This window comes from Capra hircus, assembly GCF_001704415.2.
Source record: "Capra hircus breed San Clemente chromosome X unlocalized genomic scaffold, ASM170441v1, whole genome shotgun sequence".
NCBI lineage: Eukaryota > Metazoa > Chordata > Mammalia > Artiodactyla > Bovidae > Capra > Capra hircus.
The window spans coordinates 34,491,717-34,504,750 of NW_017189516.1; the positions used below are offsets into that span (position 1 = coordinate 34,491,717).

Here is a 13,034-nt window from a genome sequence, read left to right on the forward strand (position 1 = left end):
TCCTTTAGGGACTCAAAGATTTCTGTATATAGGTGGAGAAAGAGGAAAGAGAGGAGGGAATTACCACTAGTGGCATTGAAGTCACACGCATCACTTCCACTCACATACTATCGGAGTGAACTAGTCATACAGCTATGCCTGGGTACAAGAGGATCTAAGAAATGCAACCTCTGGTTGGACAGCCACTCCCAATGATATCTTTATACTATGAAGCACAGCACTTAATACTTTATACTCTCCAGCACAGAATTTTGCTGGAGAAATGATATTTCTGCCATGTCTAAGTAGATGAGAAATATTTAGCCTATAGCCCACATTCTAGACTTTGTATGCCATGGCCAGAACACAAAGGGAGTGGGAGTGTTTTCTTTAAGGAGCGGAAACTGACAGTTTAATGTCCATTGGATTTTGGTGAGTTCCTGTCCACAGATTGGACCATATATAAAGGGAAAATGGCTAGAGTGAAAGCAGCTACATTTCCACTGATACATGCTAAGACCTTGTGCGTCTAAATGGATTTTCCTCTGTGGAAGATTAGGCTTGGGCTGTTTTAAAAGATTCAAGGTATATTCTGCTAGAGTGAGAAGAACTCAAGAGTGTACATGGTGGTAATGTTAGAAACAGTGAAAGAAAAGGACCTAGAAAGTCAACTGGAGAAGCACAACCAGCATCAGTTAATTTGTTCTTTTACCTCTCATCCCATCTATATGCTGTGACCTGATGGAGTCATATTAGGACAGTGATTACAGGAGGAGAGGAAGTCAGAGTAGGCAGTTGAAAAGAACACATCATGTGTACCTTTTTCTTCACAAGCAGTGTGAAAAATCACCAGAAAGCTCCAGGAGTAGGGACGAGGTGCCAGGTAGAGAAATCAGGAAAAATATTCATTGGATATGAGATGTAAGTGTTGATTGATTTTGAACTTCTTTACATATCTAACAATGAAACTCTCCAGCACTGGGGACCATCCTAAGATAATAACAGGGATCGGGAAAGGATGGGAGAGAGAAACTGTTTTCAGATTATACTCCACTAAGTTTAGTTCATCAGGTGAACCCATTACCATGACAATAAATGAACAAGATGAACTTAGATGGACAAGATGAATTTAGACAGTGATAATTCTCCAAAGAAAAATACCCCAGGGTTTCATTGAGGATGGCATGAAGACTGAAGCAGTGCAACCAGGTAGAGAGATTAACAAATGTATAAGCCGTTGGGACAGAATGAGCTTGGTGGAAAGGGACCTACCAAGGAGGAGCTCAGGCACTCCAAGAACAGGAAAGAGGCTTATGAGGCTGGAGCTTGAACAGAAATGGTAAAGGGATGATTTGTGATTAGAAGCATCTTAAGAAATGTTGGGAAATTTGTTGTTGTTCAGTCACTAAGTCGGGTCTGACTCTTTGCGACCCAGCTGCAGCATGGCAGGCTTCCCTGTCCTTCACCATCTCCCAGAGTCTGCTCAAACCCAAGTCCACTGAGTCAGTGATGCCATCTAACCATCTCATCTCCTGTCACCCCTTTCTTCTCCTGCCCTCAAGTCTTTCCCAGCATCAGGGTCTTTTCCAATGAGTTGACCCTTCACACCAGGTGGCCAAAGTATTAGAGCTTCATCTTCAGCATCAGTCTTTCCAATGAATATTCAGGTTTGTTTCCCTTTAGGATTGACTGGTCTTATCTCCTTGATGTTCAAGGGACCCTCAAGAGTCTTTTCCAGCACCACAATTTGAAAGCTTCAAGGCTTTAGTGTTCAACCTTCTTTATGGTCCAACTCACATCCGTACATGACTACTGGAAAAACCATAGCTTTGACTAGACAGACTTTTGTCAGCAAAGTGATGTCTCTGCTTTTGAATATGCTGTCTAGGTTTATCATAGCTTTTCTTCTAAGGAGCAAGCATCTTTGAATTTCATGGCTGCAGTCACCATCCACAGTGATTTTGAAGCCCAAGAAAATAAAATCTGACACTGTTTCCACTTTTTCCTCATCTATTTGCCATAAAGTGATGGGACCACATGCCATGATCTTAGTTTTTTGAATGTTGAATTTTAAACCAGCCTTTTCACTCTCGTCTTTCACCTTCCAGATTATTGTTGACAGTATTTTGGCAGATGGATATTTAATAGAAATTATTTATATGATACCATATATGAAATGTATCATTTATGGCTCTTGATCTATTTAAACTTTGAAGAAAATAATATTCAAACCATAATGAAAATTAGGAAAGTTTTTATAGTATTGTTAAATTTGACCTATTTTACCATACTTGGAGTACATAACAATTAATTGGACACTTCCGTTGTCTTCTTTTTTTTTTTTTTTATACTATAATGAGCTATCTTTTTCTATTGTGTTTGTGGCTGTTTTCAAGACAACAAAGAGTTTGGTTGTAGGGTTCTCCAGAGATTGCAGTGCTACTCAGTGCTGGTGGCTCTAAGCAATTGGTGATTGCTTTCTGCAAGGCTCCTCTGTGAAGGATTTTGAGGGGTATCCAGACCTACTGGATAAGAGTGAAATGCTCAAGTGGTGATACTTGCCATGAATGTGTGAAGGGGAACTGTGACAGAGGTGCCGCTTAACTGCCATCCATAGCTCAGTTGGTAAAGAATCTGCCCGCAATGCAGGAGACTCCAGTTCAATTCCTGGGTTGGGAGGATCCCCTGGAGAATGGATAGGCTACCCACTCCAATATTCTTGGCCTTCCATTGTGGCACAGCTGGTAAAGAATCTGCCTACAATGCTGGAGACCCAGGTTCTATCCCTAGTTGGGAAGATCCCCTGGAGAAGGGAAAGGCTACCCATTCCATTATTCTGACCTGGAGAATTCCATGGACTGATAGTCCATAGGATCACAAAAAGTTGGACACAACTAAGCGACTTTCATTTCACATTTCCTAAGAAGTTTGACCAACTGTGTAGAATGTCATAACAGATTTCTAACACAAAGTTTATGTTATATGGCTTGCAATTCAGAGAGATAACAGTAGATTTATTTTATTTTTTTAAAATATAAATTTAGGTTGGATGCATGAGACAACAGTAGATTTAAACTGATTCTGCTTTATTTTGTGTTCATAGTTTACATGTGATAAGACATAAAGCAATCACACATCCCAGTACTATTTTTTTCCTCTTTAGACTGGAGTTTTTCAATGTACAGGTCTTGAAATGTGACTCGGTTTAAATGAGCATTATTATTATTGTTATTTTAAATAGATATGACTAGGATAGGATAGGATAAAGTAGGATAGGAAAGAATATATCATAGAAGTCACAAGTGGTAGGAGTAGGGACTATTTTGTGAAACTTTTTTTTCCCAGTGGCATGTGTATATGAGCCAACAGTAATATAAAATGGAGTTAGATCTTAGCATTTTTACTTCTTTGAAGAAGCTGTATCATTGTCTTACAGTGACACTTTCTCTGAAAAATATCTGAGTGGTAGACCAGAATAAGTATCTAGTCCAAAATGCCTTATTTCAATTTTCTGTCTAAAGACCTAAGCAGAGTGTCTAGGCTGTTATATGGTGGTTGGGATTTGTTATGACATATTACTTTGGGTTACTTGTTGATTTTCTTGACCCTCAGAACATTCTAGGAGGCTGTGTTTTGTAACAGTGTTACAAGTATGTCAGGTTGCCTCAGTTCAGTTCAGTTCATTTCAGTTCAGTCACTCAGTCGTGTCCAACTCTTTGCAACCCCATGAATCGCAGCATGCCAGGCCTCCCTGTCCATCACCAACTCCCGGAGTTTACTCAAACTCACGTCCATCGAGTCGGTGATACCATCCAGCCATCTCATCCTCTGTCGTCCCCTTTTCCTTCTGACCCCAATCCCTCCCAGCATCAGAGACTTTTCCAATGAGTCAACTCTTCTCATGAGGTGGCCAAAGTACTGGAGTTTCAGCTTTAGCATCAGTCCTTCCAAAGAACACCCAGGACTGATCTCCTATTCCCCTAAAATATAATATTTATCCACTCATTTATTTATACAGAGGCAATCAAGCAAATGCTGTTCCATGGACAAAGCAGTAATGTCTATCTTAAAGATATGTTGTGTGAATAACTCTCTCCCCATCACCATCTGTCCCCACCAGGTCCTATAATGTGATTTGATAAATTTCAAAATAGCTCCATGTCCCAAAGAACAGCCATTATCGAGTTCTAAATTGTGGCTAAAATGTCCAACATTCTCCATTTAATTAGGTTAAATCATTATAGACAATTGGCTTTTTGTTAACATTGAGATATGCCCTGCCTGTTTAATCACCTTTGACACATTTGCTTCGATTAATGGCTTTTACTGTAGTGGAGATCACAGCTGTAATGGGGTAAGGTAAAAGTCATTACATAGAGAGCAGACTTGTGGTTGTCAAGTGGGGGGGAGGGGAGACTTGGCAACTGGGGTTAGCAGGTACAAACTATTATATATAGGATGGATAAACAACAAAGTCCTACTGTATAGCACAGGGAACTATATTCAATATCTTGTGTTAAACTTTATGGAAAAGAATATGAAGAAGAATATATGTATAACTGACTCACTTTGCCATATAGCAAAAATTAACACAGCATTGTAAATCAACTACACTTAAATAAAATTTTTAGACAAAGATATGTCATTAGCCAAAATGAATCAGAATGAGAATCAGGAAATGTCTTGGAATGTAAAGTGTGCCTTCCAGGCACACTTGGGAGCCAGAACCAGAAAAACTAGATAAAAGGAAGGGATCTAAATGGGAAGGTAGTCCTGTCATCAGCATAATTTGACTTTTTTAGCCCCATCCCAGATCTACTGAATCAGGATCTTTGAGGAAGAGGGCCAGTAATCCATATTTCAGCAACGTCTACAGATGATTCTTATGCACGCTAAAGGAAACATTGACATACAGACTTCATAATAATAATTGTACTGATGAAAAATATATTTTGAATATATACAATTTTGAAGTTTCCTGAGTATTTAGCTAGGTGGATCTCTTCGACTATTTGTTTTTGAAAACAATTATTTTATAATTTACCAAGGCTAAGCAAAGAAAATACATAAGAGATTAAAAGAGAGTGAGGTACATTCATTAGTGGACTAAGGAGAAAAAAATAAAACAATGGCCTAATGTATAAAAATTTCTTGGTTTTCCATAGGGCAAAGACTCTATGCTGAAGGTTAGAGCTAATTACATATTTCTTTTGTAATTCTAGGAGAGTTTTTGTATTGAAGTACCTCTCTTTAATCCAAAAGAGAAAATTATTCACTTTGATGTGCTATTCTCAAGTGCCGCCTTTAGTGGACTCGATGAACTTGAACTACTTCCACTAGATTCTGTCAGCTGTATCATACAGTATTCTCCAGCATGTGCAGGCTTTATAGAAGAAAGGTATGGTTTGAATGTGGCATTATACTTATTGTTTATTCCTTGAAATTAACCTTTCAAATTATTTCTTTGCATAGTATAATCATTCAGATTACACTGACTCATAGTTTTAATTTTGTTTAATATCATTCATTGGTAAAATATACTAATTTAGAGTGACCATTGTTTTCTTTAGTGCAAAGATATTATTTATTGGAATATCAAGTTTAATAATGCCTAAATTGCCCCGTATATACTCTCTTTCAACTCACTTTTTGTTAACCATATTTTTCTAGGTATAAAAATTGAGCCAAATGAACATGATTCCATAAGGACTAGGGGTTAAACTTTCAGTATTCTTAATAAAAATTTATGTATATCTTATGTTCTCAATTAAATGCAAATCACAAACATACACATATTAACAGTGCAATGGCAAGTGTTCTTATGGCATAATTATGAGAAACTTTCTTTGCACTGTTTTCACATACACAGAAACACATAGCCTCTATACTCATAATTAACTCACCTTATAGTAAAATTTCTTTGTTTCAACAGTAACTTCCAATTGTTACAGTTTTAAAGATTGTACTTAACTTATTATTGGTGTGTACAATGCATTCCATTACTAGGTCTTTGCTAGTTTATATACTCTTTCAGAGTTAGAATAATTCTTATTTTAATGAATGATGAAGAAATAAATATATTTGTAAAATTGTAAAGGATGAACATTTTTATAATGTAAAGCATGTAAATTAAGGTCATAATGTATATAGAAGACTCTATTTTGCTAGATTATCATTAGAAATGTGGGCCTATCTCCTTTCCCCAGTGTAGAGGCTTTATGAGCACAGACTGAATCTTGGAGTTAGTCAGCTAAACTGTCATTTAAAAGGCATACTTTGGTCTAATACTTACTGCCTGCTCTCTCTGTTATCATTGCTAGAGCATATATTTTACATACATACACACCTAAAATTCCCAGAGTAACCATAAGAGGTAGGAATGAATGTTCTCATTTTATAAATGGTGAAATTGAAGTTCAGCAAGTTAGGTGACTTGTTCAAGGCTGTACAGATAAAAGATGATAGAGCTGGAATACCAGCCCAGTTTTATTTTTAGACTGTCACATGCTCTTTGTCTCCCCAAAGGAGAGCACATGCTGATGATAAAGGCAGCTTTCCAGAGCTGCATGTCACTTGATAGTCTTCATGTGAAAATCAACTACATCTGATTTAATCACAGTTCAAACACAGGACTCTACTTGTTCTAGCTACTGTAAGATAATCAACTTACCTATGTTTAAGCATTTTACATTGATTCAACAGGCATTTTTTAGACAGATATTCATGATGATACTTTTTCTTGAATAAGAAGTAATTTTCTCACCAAAAATGAAAAAAAAAACCAAAACTAAAACAAGAGTAGAATGTGTCACAGAATGATTGTCAAATGTTATATTTGGAACCACCTATTTGCGATTTATTTTCTCTGCCAAATTTATTTTGCATACAAACTAGATCTGCTGACAAGATTTTTTTATTTTTCTTTCCACCAGCATTGTTTTTCAGCCTGATTTGGGTCTAGAGTTTTGGTATTCACTGAAAATAACTACCGACATTCCAGAACCAACCATAATGAAAGAAATATATTGTGACCTTGGAAAGTAAGTTTTTTTAATAGATATTGTTATACTGCAGTTACTTTTTTTAAATAGGACAAACATATATTTTGTTTTAGTAATTGTTTTTCTTCTCTAGGGAAGTTTGCTACTTAAACTATCCTGTGGAAAACTTACATGAAAAGAAAAACATGTCAGGACTTAGGAATGAGACGCTTTTGTTCAAAGTGATTATTGCAAGGGAGGAAAAGGAACTGTTAAAATAGTTGTCAGGGGACTACTGCAATTCAGAGAATACTTCCCTCTCAGAAATCTACAAGCTACTCAGTATCAAACAGAACAAGCTTTTTTCTTTTACAGGCTAAAGAAGGAACAAGCAAAGATAACCAGAATCTTTGGAGGGAAAGCTAGACAAGGAAGGGGAAATGACTGGTAGGGACTGATGGGAAAAAGAGTTTTTCTGTGGTCAGTTAATTCCCAGGAGAATCTCAGAAGGGAGACAGATTCCACCTTTTTGGTGCTTGCTCAGACTTGGAGACAAGCAGAGTTCAGTGGCCTATCGAAAAGATAGAAGGCTGACTCGAGTTTTGCTCAAGGCAAAGTAAGAGGGTAAACAATGGGCAACTGAGAATACTTGATCATTTGGTTAATACCATACGCCCTAGAAATATGACCATTTATATTTAGGGGACTGAGTTCCTATTACATGTCTGACGTCAAGTTTAGTGCTGATACATAAGGGTAGTTCAGTTCAGCTCATTCTCTCAGTTATTTCTGACTCTTTGTGACCCCATGAATCGCAGCACTCCAGGCCTCCCTGTCCCATCACCAACTCCCGGAGTTCACTCAAACTCATGTGCATCGAGTCGGTGATGTCATCCAGCCATCTCATCCTCTGTCAGCCCCTTCTCCTCCTGCCCCCAATCCCTCCCAGCATCAGAGTCTTTTCCAATGAGTCAACTCTTTGCATGAGGTGGCCAAAGTATTGGAGTTTCAGCTTCAGCATCAGTCCTTCCAATGAACACCCAGAAATGGTCTCCTTTAGGATGGACTGGTTGGATCTCCTTGCAGTCCAAGGGACTCTCAAGAGTCTTCTCCAGCACCACAGTTCAAAAGCATCAATTCTTTGGTACTCAGCTTTCTTCACAGTCCAACTCTCACATCCATACATGACCACTGGAAAAACCATAGCCTTGACTAGACGGACCTTTGTTGGCAAAGTAATATCTCTGCTTTTTAACGTGCTCCCTAGGTTGGTCATAACTTTCCTTCCAAGGAGTAAGCGTCTTTTAATTTCATGGCTGCAATCACCATCTACAGTGATTTTGGAGCCCCCCAAAATAAAGTCTGACACTGTTTCCACTGTTTACCCATCTATTTGCCATGAAGTGATGGAACCAGATGCCATGATCTTAGTTTTCAAGTCACAATTCCTGCTTTTAAAGAGTGTGTGTACCTGTGGGCAAATCAGTACCTTCTAGTTAATGTCTCTCTGTAAGCATACCAAAATTCTCTCAGTGCCATATGTTGAGCCAAAACATCACTGCAAGTGACTTATTAAGGAGGTGTGTTCCCAGTAAGAAATATTAGTAAGAGGATGGGGGAAACAGAATAAGCAAAGGGAAGAAGCTAAGCAAGGCTGTGATTACAGGTGAAATCCCAGACACTGTCTGATCCTTTGGAGAACTTTGGAGCATAAATCACATCTCAGGATTTGGGTGTTAGAATTTGATCTTTTAGAGGGATGCATTTCAACCCATAATAGTCATCGAGTGTGTGAAATTATCATTGAACATTTTATGAACAAGTTCACTAGCTTTGTTTTTCCTTCCAGGGTTGCCACTGAGAGGATTTCTTTAGAGAATCCTACACATGAAACCTTAGAGTTGCATGCAACAAACAGTAATACTGAAAATTTTGTCCTGGAGATTAAGAGATTACCAGTAAGTATATTCAGAAAGCTGAGTAATGTACGACTACTAGAACATTTTGCAGTTCTGATTTTCGCATACCATGGGGCATTAGCAATTGAATTTCAGATGCTGTTTTTTTAAATATAACATTGGTGATATATATATATATATATATATCGCACCAATTTTAATTTATCAAGAAAATCAGTATCATGTTCATATAAATTTTTGAAATTATAATGTATAGGCTAGATTCATGCTCATTTTCACTGATCTCTAAATAAATTGGTTGTGCTTTATTTCTGACCATTTTGGTAACCAGGTTTTTCGATAGTTACCTAGTAATATGACTTTCTTTTCCCTTGATTTTAATTAGAGTGCTCTTTTTTTCCCCTCTTTTTTCTTTCTTCTTTTTAAAGAAACTTGATATTTTGGAGAAGGTTAGGTCCACAGCAAAATTAGACAGAAGGTACAGAGATTTCCCATACACATCTTGCCTCCACTCATGGGACTCATGCACAGTCTCCCCAGTTATTAGGGTCCCCACCAGAATTGTGCATTTTACTGATATGATTTTGACTATGATTAGTCTATATAAATCCTAGGGGGGCAGTTGTCTTTAGCTTTTCCTTAGTTCCTACCCACTCCTCCCTCGCCACAGACAGTGCTGACAGCTTTGCTTCCCTCTCCTTTCTCTGCCTCATTTTCTCATCCTTGGTTCCTGATAAGACTCTGGAGCCATTCATTGGGTCTCCATCCCTCTGTCTTCCCCCAAGTAACAAAACAAGAGCTGAAGAATCAGCATCCCTGTCTGTATTTCCAGTGCATACCATACCAAATATATATAGTAAAAGACAAAACCATGCTTTCAAGTAAATTTCAAAATGATAGTTGCAATAGATTACTTTCTTCAGGGGACCATACAGTAAATGAGGAAGCCCTATTAAGTAGATATTGTATTTAGATAAGGGATTTTATTGTTTGCTGTTTGACAATTATTTAACAAATCTACAATTGTGATTTCTTTGTTTATACTTTAATACTTGTCTCTTGTTACTCACTGGTTGCCAGCTAATATCACAATATGAAATTAGTTCTTAATTGCCATGGTGTGTCAAATCAGATATTGCTAAGTATTACATTGCTAAAACTGGTATATATGGTGTAATCTTAGGGAAATTATTTTAAAATGTATGTGTGTGTTTGTATTGCTTAACACCATATTGTCCATAAACTAAACAGAATATGATGGTCAGGCTATAGTTTACATAGAACTGAAAACACTCATTAGACAGTGTTGTATTCATATCCTTTGTATAACTACTTTTACAGAGAGTGTAAACTGTGTTTGAAGGGAAAACAAATGTGTTATATTACAGATACCCCCTTACATTGCATAATGAAAAAGATCGTCTCAACTTTAACATGTCCAACTATGGCTTTTTAGTCCATTCATTCTTTCATACATTTATCAAATATTATTGAGCACTGAATATGCAATTAATCTTAATATTAGGAAATAACTCAAAAATAAATCTACAGATGATTAAAGTATTATATGTTACAGAATCAATAGCACAGATTAATAGTAATGATAATAAATAGAAAGTATATTATATATCTGTATGAGTGAGTGGGTGAGTGAAGTCACTCAGTCGTGTCCGACTCTTTGCGACCCCATGGACTGTAGCCTACAAGGCTCCTCTGTCCATGGGGTTTTCCAGGCAATAGTACTGGAGTGGATTGCCATTTCCTTCTCCAGGGGATCTTCCTAACCCAGGGATTGAACCCGGGTCTCCCGCATTGTAGACAGAAGCTTTACCAATTGAGCCACCAGGGAAGTCCTTATAATATATATATAACTTTATATACATATGTAGATATATATGTATGATTTTATTCCTGTTATTGTTGTATAATATTCATGTTTACATAGGTGAGGATTTTTAAATATTGATGATTATCCATAAATGCTTCACTATTTAAACAGATTATCAAGTGAAATGATTATATTAAAAACTTACTTTCTTCTATCTATATATTATGAAAAATATTAAAAAGATGCAGTAGAATAATACAGTGCACAGACTTACACCTTCTATCTTAGTTCTTATATTAACAATTTAATTTTTCCCTCTCTTTTCTCTCTCACATTTCTTGCTATTCAATTTAAAAGTAAATTGTAGATACTATTTTAACAGTAAATACTTCAGATTATATTTCTTAAGAGCATTTTAGTCTCCATCATCTAGTATCTGGTCCAAATTTCATTTTACCTAACTGCTGGAAGAATATCTTTCCCTCTTGAACTAGAATCTAGTGTAAACTCAAAGATTGGAATTGGTTTTCCTAGTGACACTTGTAATAAAATGTTTTTGCTTGTAATGAAATGTTTTTAAGTGTCAGAAAGCTGCTATATTTAGCATATTATGTATATATGTATCCCATTACACTAAACAAGTAGGTTTGCTACAGTTAAATTCTATCCAACAGTGTTTATCTTTTCCTTGAAACCAGGGGAGATGAATTTTTCAATAAATTTTCTGTGGAAATAAAGGAATTGAGTTATTGGTTTGTTGTATACACAACCTCAATTTTCACCACTTGCCTCTGACATATACAAATGGAATTTGAGGCCAGAGAGGTCAAAGTATTTAAACTACATGATTAGTAAGTGGTAGAACTAGAGTTTAAAAATCTCAATTAATGTAGTATTATATACTTTTACAATGAAATTGATGATTTCTTTTATGTATATATAGAGAGGAGGGAGAGAAATCCTTTTGTCACATTTGCTAAATTGAAAGAACATGTAAAATGCAACTTTTCTAATTTTTTTTCTCAATTTGATTCTGAAATTAAACTCCTTAAATGTGCATTAACTGATAGCATCAACACATTTGAAATATCAGAGGAAGATCCAGCCTGAAATTTAAAAAAAAATTGCTGTAGATAAACCACACATATATATAATAAGGAAGTAATTAGCTCTGTTAATTCATGCAGTCATGAAATTAAAAGATGCTTGCTCCTTGGAAGGAGAGCTATGACAAATCAGAAAAGTGAAAGTGAAAGTCACTCAGTCATGTCCGACTGTTTGCAACCCCATGGAATTCTCCAGAATTCTCCAGGCCAGAATACTGGAGTGGGTAGCTGTTCCCTTCTCCAGGGGATCTTCCCAACCCAGGAATCAAACCCAGGTCTCCCTCATTGCAGGCAGATTCTTTAGCAGCTGAGCCACATTGAAGACCAAGAATACTGGAATGAATAGCCTATCCCTCCTTCAGCGGATCTTCCCCACCTAGGAGTCGAACCAGGGTTTCCTGCATTGCAGGCAGATTCTTTACCAACTGAGCTACCAGGGTAGCCCTTAATAGTGTATTAAAACACAAAGACATCACTTTTCTGACAAAGGTATGTCTAGTCAATGCCGTGGTTTTTCCAGTAGTCATGTGTGGATGTGAGAGTTGGCCCATAAAGAAGGCTGAGCGCCAAAGAATTGATGCTTTTGAATTATGATGCTGGAGAAGACTCTTGAGACAGTAAGGAGATCAAACCAGTGCATCCTAAAGGAAATCAACCCTGAATATTCATTGGAAGGACTGATGCTGAATCTGCAGTTCTTTGGCCACTTGATGTGAAGAGCCAACTCATTGGAAAAGACCCTGATGCTGGGCAAAAGACCCTGATTGAGGGCAAAAGACCCTGATTGAGGGCAAAAGGAGAAGAGGGTGGCAGAGAATGAGATGGTTAGATAGCAGCACCAACTCAGTGTGCATGAATTTGAGCAAACTCTGGGAGAAGTGAAGGACAGGGAAGTCTTGCATGCTGCAGTTCATGCAGTCACAAAGAATCCGACATGACTTAACAACTGAACGACAGCAACAAATTAACTCTGTTCTGAAAGTAAGTTTGTATGTTTGTTCATGGTTATTCTCAGAGTTCATTGAACAGTAAATGCTATATCCTATGAGAATTGAAAAACATTGATAACCTGCATGTTTCCTTTTTCAAAAGTTATCTGGCAAACTATATTAGTGAAAAAATAATTTACTTACTTTTCAAACATATAACATTCATTCAGCCATTCTATAAGTGTTGATAGTAAATATTTGTTATATTATTCACAGTGTAGTTTTTTGATTAC

The 13,034-nt window shown here is 36.9% G+C and overlaps 1 protein-coding gene across 1 annotated transcript in view; it reads left to right on the forward strand.

Annotated features, from left to right (window-relative positions):
• Positions 1 to 13,034, forward strand: part of CFAP47 (cilia and flagella associated protein 47) — a 388,870-nt gene that overhangs the window by 365,487 nt on the left and 10,349 nt on the right. Inside the window, exons 35-37 of the mRNA XM_018043692.1 lie at positions 5,202 to 5,377; positions 6,912 to 7,019; positions 8,809 to 8,917. Of these exons, the coding sequence (XP_017899181.1) occupies positions 5,202 to 5,377; positions 6,912 to 7,019; positions 8,809 to 8,917 (393 nt within the window). The remainder of the gene's footprint in view (positions 1 to 5,201; positions 5,378 to 6,911; positions 7,020 to 8,808; positions 8,918 to 13,034) is intronic.